Raw genomic sequence first — 13448 nt, forward strand, 5'->3', positions numbered from 1 at the left:
CAGGGCGGACCCGTAGCTTAATATACACGCTACAACTGCATGGGAGGCACCAAGAACGTATTTGTTGATACCGGATGCTCCCCTTTTTGCACTTGCAAGGTTTTTTTTTAATCAAATGGGTTAATCATCAAACCGGTCTTTTCCAGCTGTGACTGTACATTAAGTAGCCTGGCACCTCGAAAGACTATCTACCTGCTTAAAAATGTATTTCTTTTTTATTAGCTGTAGAAAGGCCTATTCCAAATGGCTTCCTCTAGAGCTGCTCTACAAAAACCATCTGGACGGCCTTTGCAGACTGCAGCGGCTCCTGTTGTCGTGTCAGGACACGGCGCCCCGGCCACCCGCGTCTCTGACACTCGGGTCAGCCAGGCACTGCCGTGCAAAACAGCCCCACCAGAGAAGAAACTGAAAAGTTGCCGAATTGCAGTTTGGTGCAAACAAGCAAGCAAAGCTACCGCCAGATAAAATTTGCTGTGTCCGTTTGATAACTATTTAGCTCCATCTCCCGATTATGCCCCGTGACATCCGTTGAGTGCGGGCTACCATGGTAAAATTCATTCACAAATCTTTGCTTGTCAAAAGCATTGTAAAGTTTCAACTCTCTGGAACTCGGTGCACCTGGAAGCAGTGCCAATTGCTTTCAAGTCCCGAAAGCTGGTGGAAACTTGCAGTGCCGGATCCTGTTAGCGCCGGCACTGAGCGCTCCTCTCTCTATCAGCACCTCTCAAAATTCTTTCAGCAGCTGTAACCGCTCTGCGGTCCCTGTTTTTGCAGATGGGGACCCTGGGGCACGGCAAGGCTGACAGCTCGCGCCACGTAAACGGAGCAACAAGAGCAGCTCCGGGATTTTTCAAGGTCGAGCCGAGAACGCAGGGAGGGCCGCAGGCTCCCTCCGCTCCGGGCTGCCGGAGCTTGTTGGGTGCCGCTCAGCGCCCACCCCTCGTACAGGGTAGCACCAGCTCTCCCAGCGGGAGGGGGCTGTGGCCCCGGACTCGATCGAGCTGCCACGAGGACGACGCTCGTGAACTTAGGCTTACGTGTCAGGGAACGGGTTCTGTGTCTCTGTGTATCGCGTCAGACTGAGCTAATGCCCCTCTCTGGTTGTTTTCCTACCAGGAAATTTTGGTGAACGGTAATTTCAGGTACCCAAAAAATTTGAAACACGGTAGTAAAAATCAGACAGAAACAACAAAACAGATCTTTATAGCTGGAATCAATATTCATAAACATTCTCAGATTGGCCTTAAGATACATACATACAAAAGAAGAAGAAATAAACCAGAGCAGCTCCAAGTTATCAACATGGAAAGACTATAAAATTTTATGGTAACATTAACGTAATCCATATGCTGTAGCACCAGAGCGTACGGTCGCAGCACCTTTCCCTCATGCCTGTGTGCTGTCACTGTTTCACAGATGAGACTGAGCTCGTAAGAAAGACGTTCCTAAAAGATGTACAGAGCTGCTGGATGAGGTAAAGCGTGAAGGTAGCAATCAGGAGTCTAAAGCTGGAGCTTTTAAATTAGTTTTAAACTATACAGCATGCAGCCAGTAACTAACCATGGAAGCTGATGCTGAACTTGCCTGGGGAAGAAGGGGAGCTTGAAAGAGGAGCGAGAACAACGTAACAGTTGTGATAAAAATGTTCTCTCCACCTCTGATCATTCAAAAACCTCTCCAAAAGCCTGCCAGCATTTCTCTCCCAAGGGTGAGGGACGGAGATTGCCGAAGGCCTGTACCACGTGCAGGACAAGCGCGCCTCAGCTGCGGACCAGCAGCCTTGGAAGCAGCGACACTCGGTGGCAGAGGGAGCTGGCTGGACACGATGAGTGGGTGCTGATCACATCACCGGGGTTACACAAGCAGTTTTATTGCTATTCTAAGAGTACTTCCACAGGTTCCCGTCCCTTCGTGCAGCCCAGCCCACTGTTCAGCCGTTATTCAATCATTTTCATTAACAATTCTTTGCCATAAGAAACGTCTGACTGATCTTACAAAACTATAAAAGCATGAAAAAGGAGAGAGACGGGACCTTTACATCTGCTTCCACATGAATAATCACCACAGACAAGGGCTATAACGGAAAGGCATTTTATTTTCGCCAGGTAATGCCCCTCCCTGTATAAAGTAGTGGGGAAGGGGGAAAACCCAACCAGCCCCGCAAGCACTATCATCACCGTGAACGTTGGCAAGACCCGGCTTGAGAGCGGCAGCGAAGGCCCGCTCGCTGCCTCCATCGCCGCCGTCGGGCAGAGCCGGTTCGAATTCTCCACAACCAGGTTCACATGCAAAACAACAAGACCGATGCTGCCAGTGGCATTTTTAACTCCTTGGGTCTCCCGTGAGATACGTAAACAGACCTTGGGCATATTAATAAAGCTAAAAAAAATTAAAAGATTTTAAAAATTCATGGAAGGGAGCTCACTGTGCTCGTCCCGCAGTCTTTTCAGCAGTAATTCACTCTAAAATGCCTATGGAGTGCAAACTGTATTAGGGGGCTGAAAGCATTAACTCTAATAAAGATAATAGCCAACACACATATAAATAAGACTCGTTTCCTTTTTAAAACATCAAGGGAAACTCAATTCCCATTGCATGATTGATGGAGACTTCCTAAATATGAATAAATATATTACATGTATTTACAAGCTTCTGATTTCATCCTCTGACGCTAATGTGAAGTTCAGAGCGCAAACAGGACACGCTGGGCAGCGCCGCGGGGTACGCAGGCCAACGGCTGCAGCGGATTGGGGATGCTAGCGCAAGCAGCGAGACGGGAAGCTAAAAATAGCCCACTCCGCAGAGATCCAGGCAACCGGCGAGCCGAGCTCCTCCAGGCTTTGCATGACAAACCAACCCGCCGCTTTCTCTTTTGCGGAATGAAACGCCAGGATAATGCGGAGCAGCTGTGGCAGAGAGGAAGGGACGGGAGGGAAGGGGGGAGGCAGCCCTCTGCACCATGTTTTCTGGAGCCTGCCGCAGTGTGTGTCAGCAGCCCAGAGGTTTTTTGTTTTTCCAGGGCACAAGGGAGGTTTTCCAGGCCCTGCTCTGCGTGAGCAACACGGAGCGGTCTGTACAACCACCGCGTTGTTGTTCGCTGTTTGTGCCCTGCCCTGCCCAGCGCAGCGAAGCCCAGCCCGAGCCAAGGGCTGCTGGGCATCCCGGGAAGGCAAAGGCTGGATCTCAAGGCTCTGCTGCTTCCCCAGAGCTGCCCCGGACACTGCCAAGGTGGAGGGGGGCTGTGAGGGACTCATTTTCCTTCGCACACTCGGGATTTACTTAGTCCTTGATCCTGCCTGCTCTGCAACATCCTAAATCCCTCTCAAAAGGGAAAATACACGTGCTGGATACCCTGCGCCTCAGTGCCTTGAGGATACCAGGGAAGAGGACTGCCAACAGAGGACTGAGCGATTGTAGCACGTGGCTGGGGCATTTCCAGGAGAAAATGGTAAGAACAACAACAGGGGAGATGCAAAGTGAGATTTCCTGCATTTCTTTCAGACTAGTTTTCCTGATGCACCGTTCAGCAAACACACGGCCTGGTTTTGGCACAGAAACAAGAAAAAGTGCTGATGTGACTGAGATCAGGCGACCCTTCCAGCAACAGCAGATCTTTCAAATCAGCCTGTCTGTGCTGCTCACCTCCTGCAGTCCTACATCCTTACCTCACGCCAGTACTCCAGGTGCTTTAACATGCAGGACACTTTTCCAGCGGCACCCGAGGAGAGGGCCATGACAGCTGACCTACACGGCACAGCTAAGAGGGAGAGTTAGCCTTGAGCCCCGCTTTTCCTGTTCGCATCGGTTCAGAAAAAATTAAAAACATTTCAGTAAGCCCTGCATCTGCAAAAATTCTCATTTTCCAAGGGGGCGTTTAAAGAAAAATAAGGATGGATGAGTCCCTGGGAAGGTTTAAGGAGACTTGCATGTGCTTTTTGAATCAACTAAAAAGGTATGGTATGAGTGGCTGCTCCGAAGGCTGCAATGTAACATGCAAATACACTCGGAAGGGGAAGCCTTGTCCCCCTGGGCAGCAGGATGCAGCCCGCAGCGGGACTGGAGCCCGGCTACCACATGGGAGCCGACCACCCCTGGTGCCCCACAGCCTCCGCACCGTGCCCTGCCAGGGCTGGCGGGGCAGTCTGCCTTCTCTTGGGCTTTTCGATGCACGAGATTTGGACAGGAGAATCTGTTTTGATTAATACATCTTTAAAATCATGTTACAGAAACCCAGTCCCAGCTACTTTGGAGCAGTTCTGAGGTATCTCTCATTAATCCGAAGTATAGAAATGTTAATAAATAGATCTGAAACTTTTCTGCTATGTCATTCTATAATACACTGCTATATAGATATTAAATATGCCTCAGGGTATTAAAAAATTTATGAAAAAGTTACAGTAGTTGATTTTCAAGTATTAATAAATTGGCTATGTTAGCTTGTTTTCAAATACCAAAATGATCTGGCCCCAAATTATTGACTAAACTCTGGCTATGCTTGAATTTAAAAAAAGTATTTTGAATATAAAAAAAAGTGCAAAAAAGCATGAGATGTCAGTTAACGTTGTAACATTGTTGGAACTTCTAAACAACCAGTCTATCACTCTTTTGTGAGCGAATTAAAAAAAGGAAAAAGAATGAAAAAAGGTAAAAGAAAAAAAAAAGAGAGATTGCTCCCAATCTGAGACAGCACTGTCCCAAATTTCAGCAGAACACGAATTTTTACAGCCAAGTTATAAGCCCCAGAAAAAATGGGGTTATCAGTGGATATGCTGTCAGACATAACTATAGCAGTATTTGTGTGCTCCATTATAATACAAATGTACACCTTACCCACCATTTTCTCTGAGTAACCGTGAGAACGACTTTACAGGTATTCAGTTAAAATTAGAAGCCTCCCTTATTTCCCATCCTCCCCATAAACTGTACAACTCTGTCTACTACTAAAATTCACTGCTACTAGTAGTCATCATCATACATTCAAGATAGAAAATAAACTACTAAAACCTGCTCAGGAGACACTTAGAAGTACACTAAGGCTTAAAAAGTACAGCAGCTCAGGGGAACGGCCGACCACACGGGCGAACAGCTTCATCGTGTATTTTGCCCTAGGACACAGGCGTTGCCAAGTCCCGTCCAGAACCCTGATCTCGGAGCAACCGAAACAGTTCAAAGAAAGATGGTTTTGACCACAGTCGCTCACACGCGGTGCCTGGTGTGTGATACGACCCTTAGCTGTTTGAACTAGGACATGAGCATTACTAGGGTGGTAACGCCAATATGACTGACTGACTGCTACTGTGCTAACGCTGACACTTTGTTAGATTTGGTTCTCCATTAAACGTATGTTTTCAGCTCATCTCCTGAAAGATGATTCAAAGCATGGTTAAAAAAAAGAGACTGAAAGCAAGAAAAGGCTTTCTAGTTCCAATGCACACATACAAAAGAGGCAACACTTTCAAACTATTGATTTTCTTCCAGTGCGAGCAGCTGACCCGTTGCGTATCATTCTGCACAGATCTAAACATAACGTTCTGCATCTCTGGGAACCATTGGAGTAGGAAGTCCTGTGATCTAATGCAAATTCAAGCCAGTCAAGTGAAACGAAGCAACGGAATGATAATCCAGTTTCAGTGACCTTGCTCATGGATGATGACCTCATGAAGACAAAAGCAAAGAAAAAGGCACAAGGCTCAGATCTCATTGATAGTCCTTTCAGAGGGGCAGTATTCAGAGGTTCCCGGCGACGACATGTAGAAGGACTGCGTTTTCCTTTTTAACCTGGCTCGCTTGTTGGCCAGAGATAGGCTGCGCCGGCTTGAATTGATGATTTCTGAAATAAACTTCTTGCAGTCCACGCACACCTCCATCGTGCTCCAGTCCTCCATTAATTCTTTGGGAAATTCTTCGTGTGACTTATCCACAGATTTGGACCTCGAGGTCAACCTGAAAGGCAAAAGAGCAGGACCTGTCACATTATTTACCAGCAGTGGGCCCCAAGGGACGCCTTCAGGAAACAGCACATGAGAATGGTCATGATTCAAATCTTCCTTTCTCCTGTCCCAAAAATGACACCAGGAGACTGAACACTGGAGCAGACAGCTTCTGCCCGGTTCGGCAAGATTGCGGGGTCACTAACTGAAGGGCACGTGTAACATTTACCTTGACAAAACCAACCTTACTAATAACTATAAATAGATGATGTGCTTGGCTAATTTGACACAGCATCATAGCACTAGTGATTTATGCAGAGGGTCTATACTGTAGATCCCCTCCAAAAGGAGCATTTCTTTTATATTTAATTTCTCAGATTAGTTTTGACAACCATCTGCATATAAGACAAAAAAACAGTAGATAACTTCATGATATCAAAGTGAAAAAAAATTGTGAAAATTAGAAAAATTAGGGGGAAAAAAAGATAAATCTGTGCAAGATATCATTGAATTCCCATTCAGTGAGTGATTCTAGCCTGCGAGATTCATCTCCAGAGAGTCCATTCACACCAGAAAAAGACATGCTAAAGATATATTTGCAGAGGTGCTACAGAAATACAGTTGTCCCAGACTCATATTATTTTTTACCTGTAATGTGAAAAAGGTTTAAGACATGCTGTTAGTATTGCCATTTCTGTAAATCAAAGCAATGAGTGGAAGAGACATGGATTTTCAGGCTTCAGAAAGCTTACTACAGGCGTTAGAAACATTGACAACTACAAAACAGGTGGAGCAGTAATTAATGACTGCTAACTCAAGAGGAAACATTTAGGAAGGATTTTCAATAGACACATGTGAGCAAGGATTATTTTTCACCTGGACATGCTCCGCAGCGATCGGTGGTGACTGGTAGAGGGTTTCTCTGGCCTCATAAAACTTTCTCCTCTTTGCAAGGTTGAAGGTCCCAGTGAGAAGATGGGGAGAGTAGAATATGGCTTTGATGGCAACCGCATCTGTTATGAGAACAGCAGAAGGAATGTGCATCATTACAAAGATTATAGCTTTTTAGAAAGGGTCTAACCATAAGTTTATTTACTTACTTTTTTGCAACACTGTGAGCATACAGGCCTGTGTAAGCAAGCAAGAGCATGAATCATTTCATTGGGCAAAATTACATTTAAATCAAGAATAAGGGATAAACGTTTTCAGGAGTTAGAACCCTCCCCCATCCTCCCCTTAAACAAACATTTTTATTTTTAAACCTTCTTCAATGTAATAACTTCAACCAGAACCAAGCCAAAAGCAAGGAGAAATGCTAAACAAGAACTACAGCTAAATTAAAAAATAGAAAAAAAAATAGAAATAGCTGTTTTTCCTCTAAAGAAACCTCCTTTGGTAAGTGACACAATAAATTAGTGACTCCATACATCTCCAGACTTATTGTCTCACTGTTCAACTTAAAATTTTTCGTTTTGCCTGCAAATTATTCCTTTTCCCTTCTCCACCCACCAATACTCCAAAAATAATCCAAAAGGTAAATTGCCTTGAAATGTTTTCCGCAACAACAGAGAGATGGACGTGTTGATTGGGGAGTCTGAATAAATTCCATCTCACTCTCCCATGAGCGTAACAGAACAAATGGGTGTTTCTTTCACTTTTAGCCTAGAGTTTCAGTCCAAGGAAGCAATTCTGTCACTTAGGAAGGATCTGGGTTTGCATCTTTTTTTTTTAACCTCAACTGTTACAGAAACAAAAATCAACAGTATGCAGCGGAAACATTTGGGGGTTTCTAACATATAAATCAGTATTTTTCCCTCTGAAACAGTACTCCTTTATTAACAGATATTAAGTATTTACCTTTTACAGAACTGACAAGTGTAAGACCAGGTAAAGAAAGAAAACCTTCTTGTTCGACAGCAAAAGCAGAGCTAAAAGAAGAACAGAGGAGTCCACAACGTTAGGCAAAGTCCCGCACAATAACGGCTTCATCTATCAGTTGCCATCAGTGAGACCACAGTTGCAGTACTACATCCAGTTCTGGGGCCCGTACTTCTAAGATGATATTGAAAAGAATGGTCCAGAATTGTATCTTCATATATTTAGAAATACACCTTAAATTTTTTACCGAAATTAAATACTTGCCAGTTCATTATTAACTTACTTTTACTTCCCCCTCACTGACGCTTTTACCATTACTACACAAAAAAGCAATGGGAAAGTAAGAGTAACAGCAGAAGGAAGGGTAACTGTTACAACGGAAAACCACAAGAACAAATGGGCATAAATTCAGCCATGAATACATTTAGGCTGGAAATTGTTCCTAACCATCTGGGTCAGGTTCTGGGCCACAAAGTTTTTGCCTGTGATAACATTTGATGATTTTCTTCCAATACTATGTTCTTGAAAACTAGGGGAGGTGCAGAAAAGAGCTATTATAACAGTCTTACTTGAGGAAAACTTGCTTTATAGTGGGATAATAAATCCCATCTATTCAGTTTATTCAAAGGAGGTAGGGGTCACAGCTTAAGAACATTTCTAGGAAGGAAAGGCATTGAACAATGAAAAGTTCTGCAGTCAAACAAAAGATGACATACTGAGATCCAAAGGCTCAGGTGATGCTAGATAAATTCGGTTAGAAATACAAGTGAACAATTTTAATAGTGGGGTAAATTAGTTAAAGCATCAATTCACTTTGAGATTTGATAAAAGCTCATCGCTAAGCTTTATATATCCTGACAATATGCAACAGCTGAATCTACTGAATGACATTTTAAGATTCTTGTCCATCTGCCTTAAATGTATTAAATCTTTAAATTAAATCTGCATACTAGACACAGGTAGGCCTGTAGGTAAAATACACTGTGAAGTCAAAATAAACTTGCTGGAGGTGTTCAAGAAGCACAAGTCAAAAGTGGGAGAAAAGGACACTGCTTCTACTGGTAAATACCAATTCACAATCTGCAGTTTACAGAAAAAAATGTTAATGGGTTCTTCAATATTAAACCTCCTTCCGGGGTCATGTGTTACCTGACTTCTCTGAAGGCTTTCATTCCCTCTTTGCTTAATAGTGAGGATTCATTTGAAAAACCTGTTGCAATTTCCTACTGCTGGCTGTAATTATGTTTTCTGGAATAGAAATGCTAAGCAATACTGCAGAAGGCATGGGGACAGAAATCACTTTAGTCAATGAAGATTAAAACATACACATACAGATACACTCTGATAATTGCAAACGCTACTTCATTTTTACAGACAATCTAAACAAATAAGGTATTTCCATGAAAAGTTCTGATGGTTCTGTGCATAATTCAAAGAAGCTGACCCATATGTTATACATTTAGGGGGAGTTAGGTGTATATTCCTTCTTTTTCTCCAATACAGGGTAAGAAACAAATCTGTAAATGGGAGGCTTGTGCAACCGGCCTCACTCAATAAGCTTCGGAGCCTCCACAGACCCAGCCCTACCTTTCCTTTCTTGAGAGCAGTGTAGACATCTTTATATTGCTGGTACTTTTCCAGCTCCGCCTTCACCAGCACCTGACGGATGTGCATGACTTCCTCCACCGTCAGAGCCAGACATTCCACTGGGTAACAGAACTCCTCCTGGAAGCCAAAAAACCCGTATTATTTGAAAGCCAAATGGCTTCTTCCAGACTTCAACCTAGGCGACCAGCCACCTGGTTAGTAACTCCAGAAACAGAGGGTTTCTCCCTTCAAACTGGAATAGCACTGGCTCATTCATGGGCATCACATGAGTTTCAAACCATCGGAGACTGCGTAAGCGTGATCTAAACGGTCTGATGTTCAGCCTTCACAAGAATGACAGTTCTCTTCATCTTTCCTCCTCCAACCACTTGGCCCTTCTCTCCGTTTGTCTTTTACTACAAAGATTTGTTTCAAACCAATCAACGCTCAGGTTTATAATTTGAGAGGGAAAAGGTAATTTGGCAGATGGTATTACTAGTAAGTATATTGTTTGAAGACACGCAATTTCTCTGAGACTTTGTGGTGCCCAGAGTGGCCAAGGGAAGTTGTTAGTAGCCCATTCTAGCAGAAATTTTTATTCAGTGGTACCACATCTTGGTGCTTACATGATCAGAATCCCACCAAGACTACAAAAAGCTACGGCAGTTCAGGCAGAAAAGTTCTCCTTTCTGCCCCAAGAAAGTAAAGCAGCAATTTAAGCCTTATAGAATGATCTTCAAATAGAAAGCAGAAGAACTGGTTACCCAGTGTTGCATTATTAATGGCAGAGGCTCAAATAGAGACTAACAACGCAACTTCCCACTTAGAAAATTTTGCGTCTGTCCGGTAGTACAGCATTTAGGAGAATATTGAGTAGAGAACTCCTGAATTTGGTACCAGAGAATAAAAAGCACCAACCCAATTTGTAATCCAGCCCTGTAGTTGATTATACATTTCCAACAGAAAGACAGAAACCTCTGTGGGAACCCCCATCGCTTTATGCTTAGTGAACCTTTTCAGCCAGCCCAGAGGGGCTACTGTGCGGGAATGACAATGACATGTAATGCTCTCTGAATGAACGAAGGAAATTTCTCCTGCAAATACAAAGACGTGGCTGACAGTTTGGAGCTCTCGTTTACAAATTGAAGTGATGAATCGGATTAGTAGTGAAATGCTCCATTTCCATGTACTCAGAGGTCTGTTCTGTCTTTCCATTAGATGAAAGGAAAATCTTTCTACGTTGCAGACCTGGCAAACATTAGCATTTAGGAACCACCACATTTTTAAAAACTGTTGTCTTACCTATCTAGAAAGGGAACACAAAGAAACTTCACTCTGTTTAAGGTACCCCACAAAAGACTAGAATTGAGTTAACTTTGTTAGATTTGCCAGCTAAACCTTGGGGGTATAGAGTCACTACTTTTCTGGAAAGAACAAACTACGTCAAAAGCAACTGCAATTTGCTCTGAGGTGTAAAACTGCACAGCCCGAACAAAATAACTTCTGTTCCTTATGAGCAACTTTACAGCTAACCAGCGGCTCTCAGCATTTCATTCTGGGTTCTTCCCATAGCAACTGCCTCGCTATGGAGAAAGCACGGCTGAAGGCTGGGGCGAGACGGGAGAGGAAGTGGGTGGGAAAGCGGGATGCACACAATGCCAGCGAAACCCTCGATTCTGCATCGTGGGAGGCTGAGAGAAACTGTCCAAGGTGAATGAGGCTGACTGAATGCTTGCAATCGATCAGAGCTTTAAGTCCTTTAGAAACACGTTTCTTACTTGAAACTCTTCCTTCCCCCTCATGAACGCCCATTCCTTTAATTTACAGAACGATGACGTCAGGGAATATTGCTCCTTTGAAGAAAGTCTGCAGATCTGCTATAGGTGTAGAGCGGGTACTAGGGGAATAGTGTGGGCCTGTCGTTGTACCAATCGAAAATGATTATCACTAAAGCAAATAGAAATAGCTAGCAGGCAACAGGGGAAACATAGAAAATGTTCACATGTTTAAATGCTAATGTTTTAATTCCAGAGGTTACACAAGGACAACAAAATGTTAATGCAACATTAAATGAAAGATAAATATTATGCTGATTTCAGAAAACAGCTTGATTTTTTTTTTTCCCTTTTCGGAATAGAAGTAAGTACATGAGAAAATCTTTTGTTGCAACACTAGCTCTAAGGCATTGAAATTAATTCAAATTAGGCTAAGCACTGACTAAACTTCATCAAACAATGATGCTTTGGAGTTATTGCTCAAACTTCCAACAATAATCTGCACCCAAGTTAGGCAGCTCCAAGTGAGAGAACTTCAGCTCTCTGCAACACTTGCATACAACAGAACATACTAAAGACAAAATGTGGTTTGAATGGTCTTGATTTTCTGGAACTGTACTCAATACTCATTTTAATATTAAAGACGAGTCAGTATTCTTATTTTTAAAGGGAAAAAAAATTTTACTTAAAAATACTATTTTGAACTTGAAGTTTCCATGATCCTCATGAGAACTGGCTTAATACTTTGACTGTGCAATCTTATATACACTGTAATAGCTTAAGGTGTATACGTGTAATTTTTTTTTACTCAGGAAAAGCAGGTAGTAAGAATTACATATCCATAATGTGAAATAAAGTGCTTTGTAGGTCATTCTCAGCATACACACACCTAATAGGTCCTTATGACTAAAACATTTCTACACTAATACATTCCTTGTAAAACTTCTCATTAAAGGATGTCACTAGGCATTCAAATGAGCTGCCCTAGTAAACTGCAATATGAACAAGTGCTGGATTGGTCTCTAAATTCTGCAATTCACAATTAGTCAAGCACTCTAAGCTCTGGTTGCTTTTGCAGGCTAGAAGTTTCTAAGAAATCAGCTGGATCTCTCAACTATAAGCTCTCCTGCAACAGGTTTCACACTTTCACTTATTGGTTGGGACAAGAAAAAGAAGGAAAAAATTAAATTATTCATGTTAAATTCTACCTAGGGGTAAATGAATCAGTTTTTCTTTTCAGTGGATTTGCCTTCCGTGGTACATAGCTATTAGTTATTCTGCAAGTTCTGATAAGTAAGTGTGCTGAGGACCAAAACCATATGTTGGTTTTCAAGTAAAACAGATTGCAAATGCCCTTCCATTCTACATAATGTACCTTGCTAGAAACATAAAACCTTATTCTTTTCAACATAGTCCAAGGATTACAATAGTTTTGCTGGATTTTTGCTGCAGGATCTTCATGTGCTGTAACATTTAAGGTCTGTCCCATTGATAATCTTGTGATGTTGCATTTTTAGTTTGCTGTCCTTTCAGAACTGATTTCTTTTCCCCGTGAGGTGATTGAAGACACAGAAATATCCTACACACATTGAAATCAATGACAATCAGGTGCAATGTCCCAGCCTAAGCTTTAATTCTTGCCACAGCTTAGGAAGTGCTCCCCTAGGAGGGAACATGCTGGTGAAGGTGATTTCCAAAGCCAGCAAAAAGAGGCAAACCTTTGTGGATTTCCACCTGCTGGCAAAAGCTCTCTCACAGAGATAGTACATAGCCCCTGCCACCCCACACATGGCTGCTTCAATGGGATGAGAGCTGAGCAGAGAAGCTGTTTGCATAGTTGAAAAAAGTGGTCTGAAAGTCATCCTTGGAAATAAACTGGTTATCCTAGGAACCTGAACAATAGATAGGAAGCAGAGAAGCGAATGCTGTGTATAAATGAAACCATTAGCTTTGGTCCTCTGGGTCATGAAAAAAAATAATGATAAGAATAATAATTATTAAAAAAGCAAACAGACTACAAAGGCACCCATATGTACATCTCAGGACACTGGCTTCATCTCACTGATTAAGCACCAACTCAGCTCACTACAGCAAGCGCACCACCAGGGCTGACACCACCCCCACCCCCCACCCCCCCCAAATCAACGAGCTGCCCTGCCTTTCCCTGTAGCGCTGGTAGGGTGACATATCAAAGGGACTACGTTTGGCATTTTTCCAAGTTTGTTTCCCCTCCCCACCTACTTAGGCCTAACTCTGATGAGACGCCAGTTCATAAAAC

At 43.0% G+C, this 13448-nt stretch overlaps 1 protein-coding gene across 4 annotated transcripts in view; it reads right to left on the reverse strand.

Annotated features, from left to right (window-relative positions):
* Positions 1–1175: 1175 nt before the first annotated feature.
* Positions 1176–13448, reverse strand: part of SPIRE1 (spire type actin nucleation factor 1) — a 134753-nt gene continuing 122480 nt past the window's right edge. For 2 of the 4 annotated variants that reach the window (XM_087757016.1, XM_087757010.1), the window contains 6 exons: positions 12889–13062; positions 9396–9533; positions 7788–7858; positions 7031–7058; positions 6807–6943; positions 1176–5943 (listed from right to left, as the gene is read on the reverse strand). In XM_087757016.1, coding sequence (XP_087613142.1) covers positions 5691–5943; positions 6807–6943; positions 7031–7058; positions 7788–7858; positions 9396–9533; positions 12889–13062 — 801 coding nt within the window. In that variant the 3' untranslated portion in view covers positions 1176–5690. The remainder of the gene's footprint in view (positions 5944–6806; positions 6944–7030; positions 7059–7787; positions 7859–9395; positions 9534–12888; positions 13063–13448) is intronic. The other 2 variants (XM_087757032.1, XM_087757025.1) reach the window with 1 other exon arrangement.

Source organism: Nipponia nippon, unplaced genomic scaffold, assembly GCF_047370975.1.
Source record: "Nipponia nippon isolate SJK-2023a ecotype South Korea unplaced genomic scaffold, ASM4737097v1 scaffold_1, whole genome shotgun sequence".
Lineage (NCBI taxonomy): Eukaryota > Metazoa > Chordata > Aves > Pelecaniformes > Threskiornithidae > Nipponia > Nipponia nippon.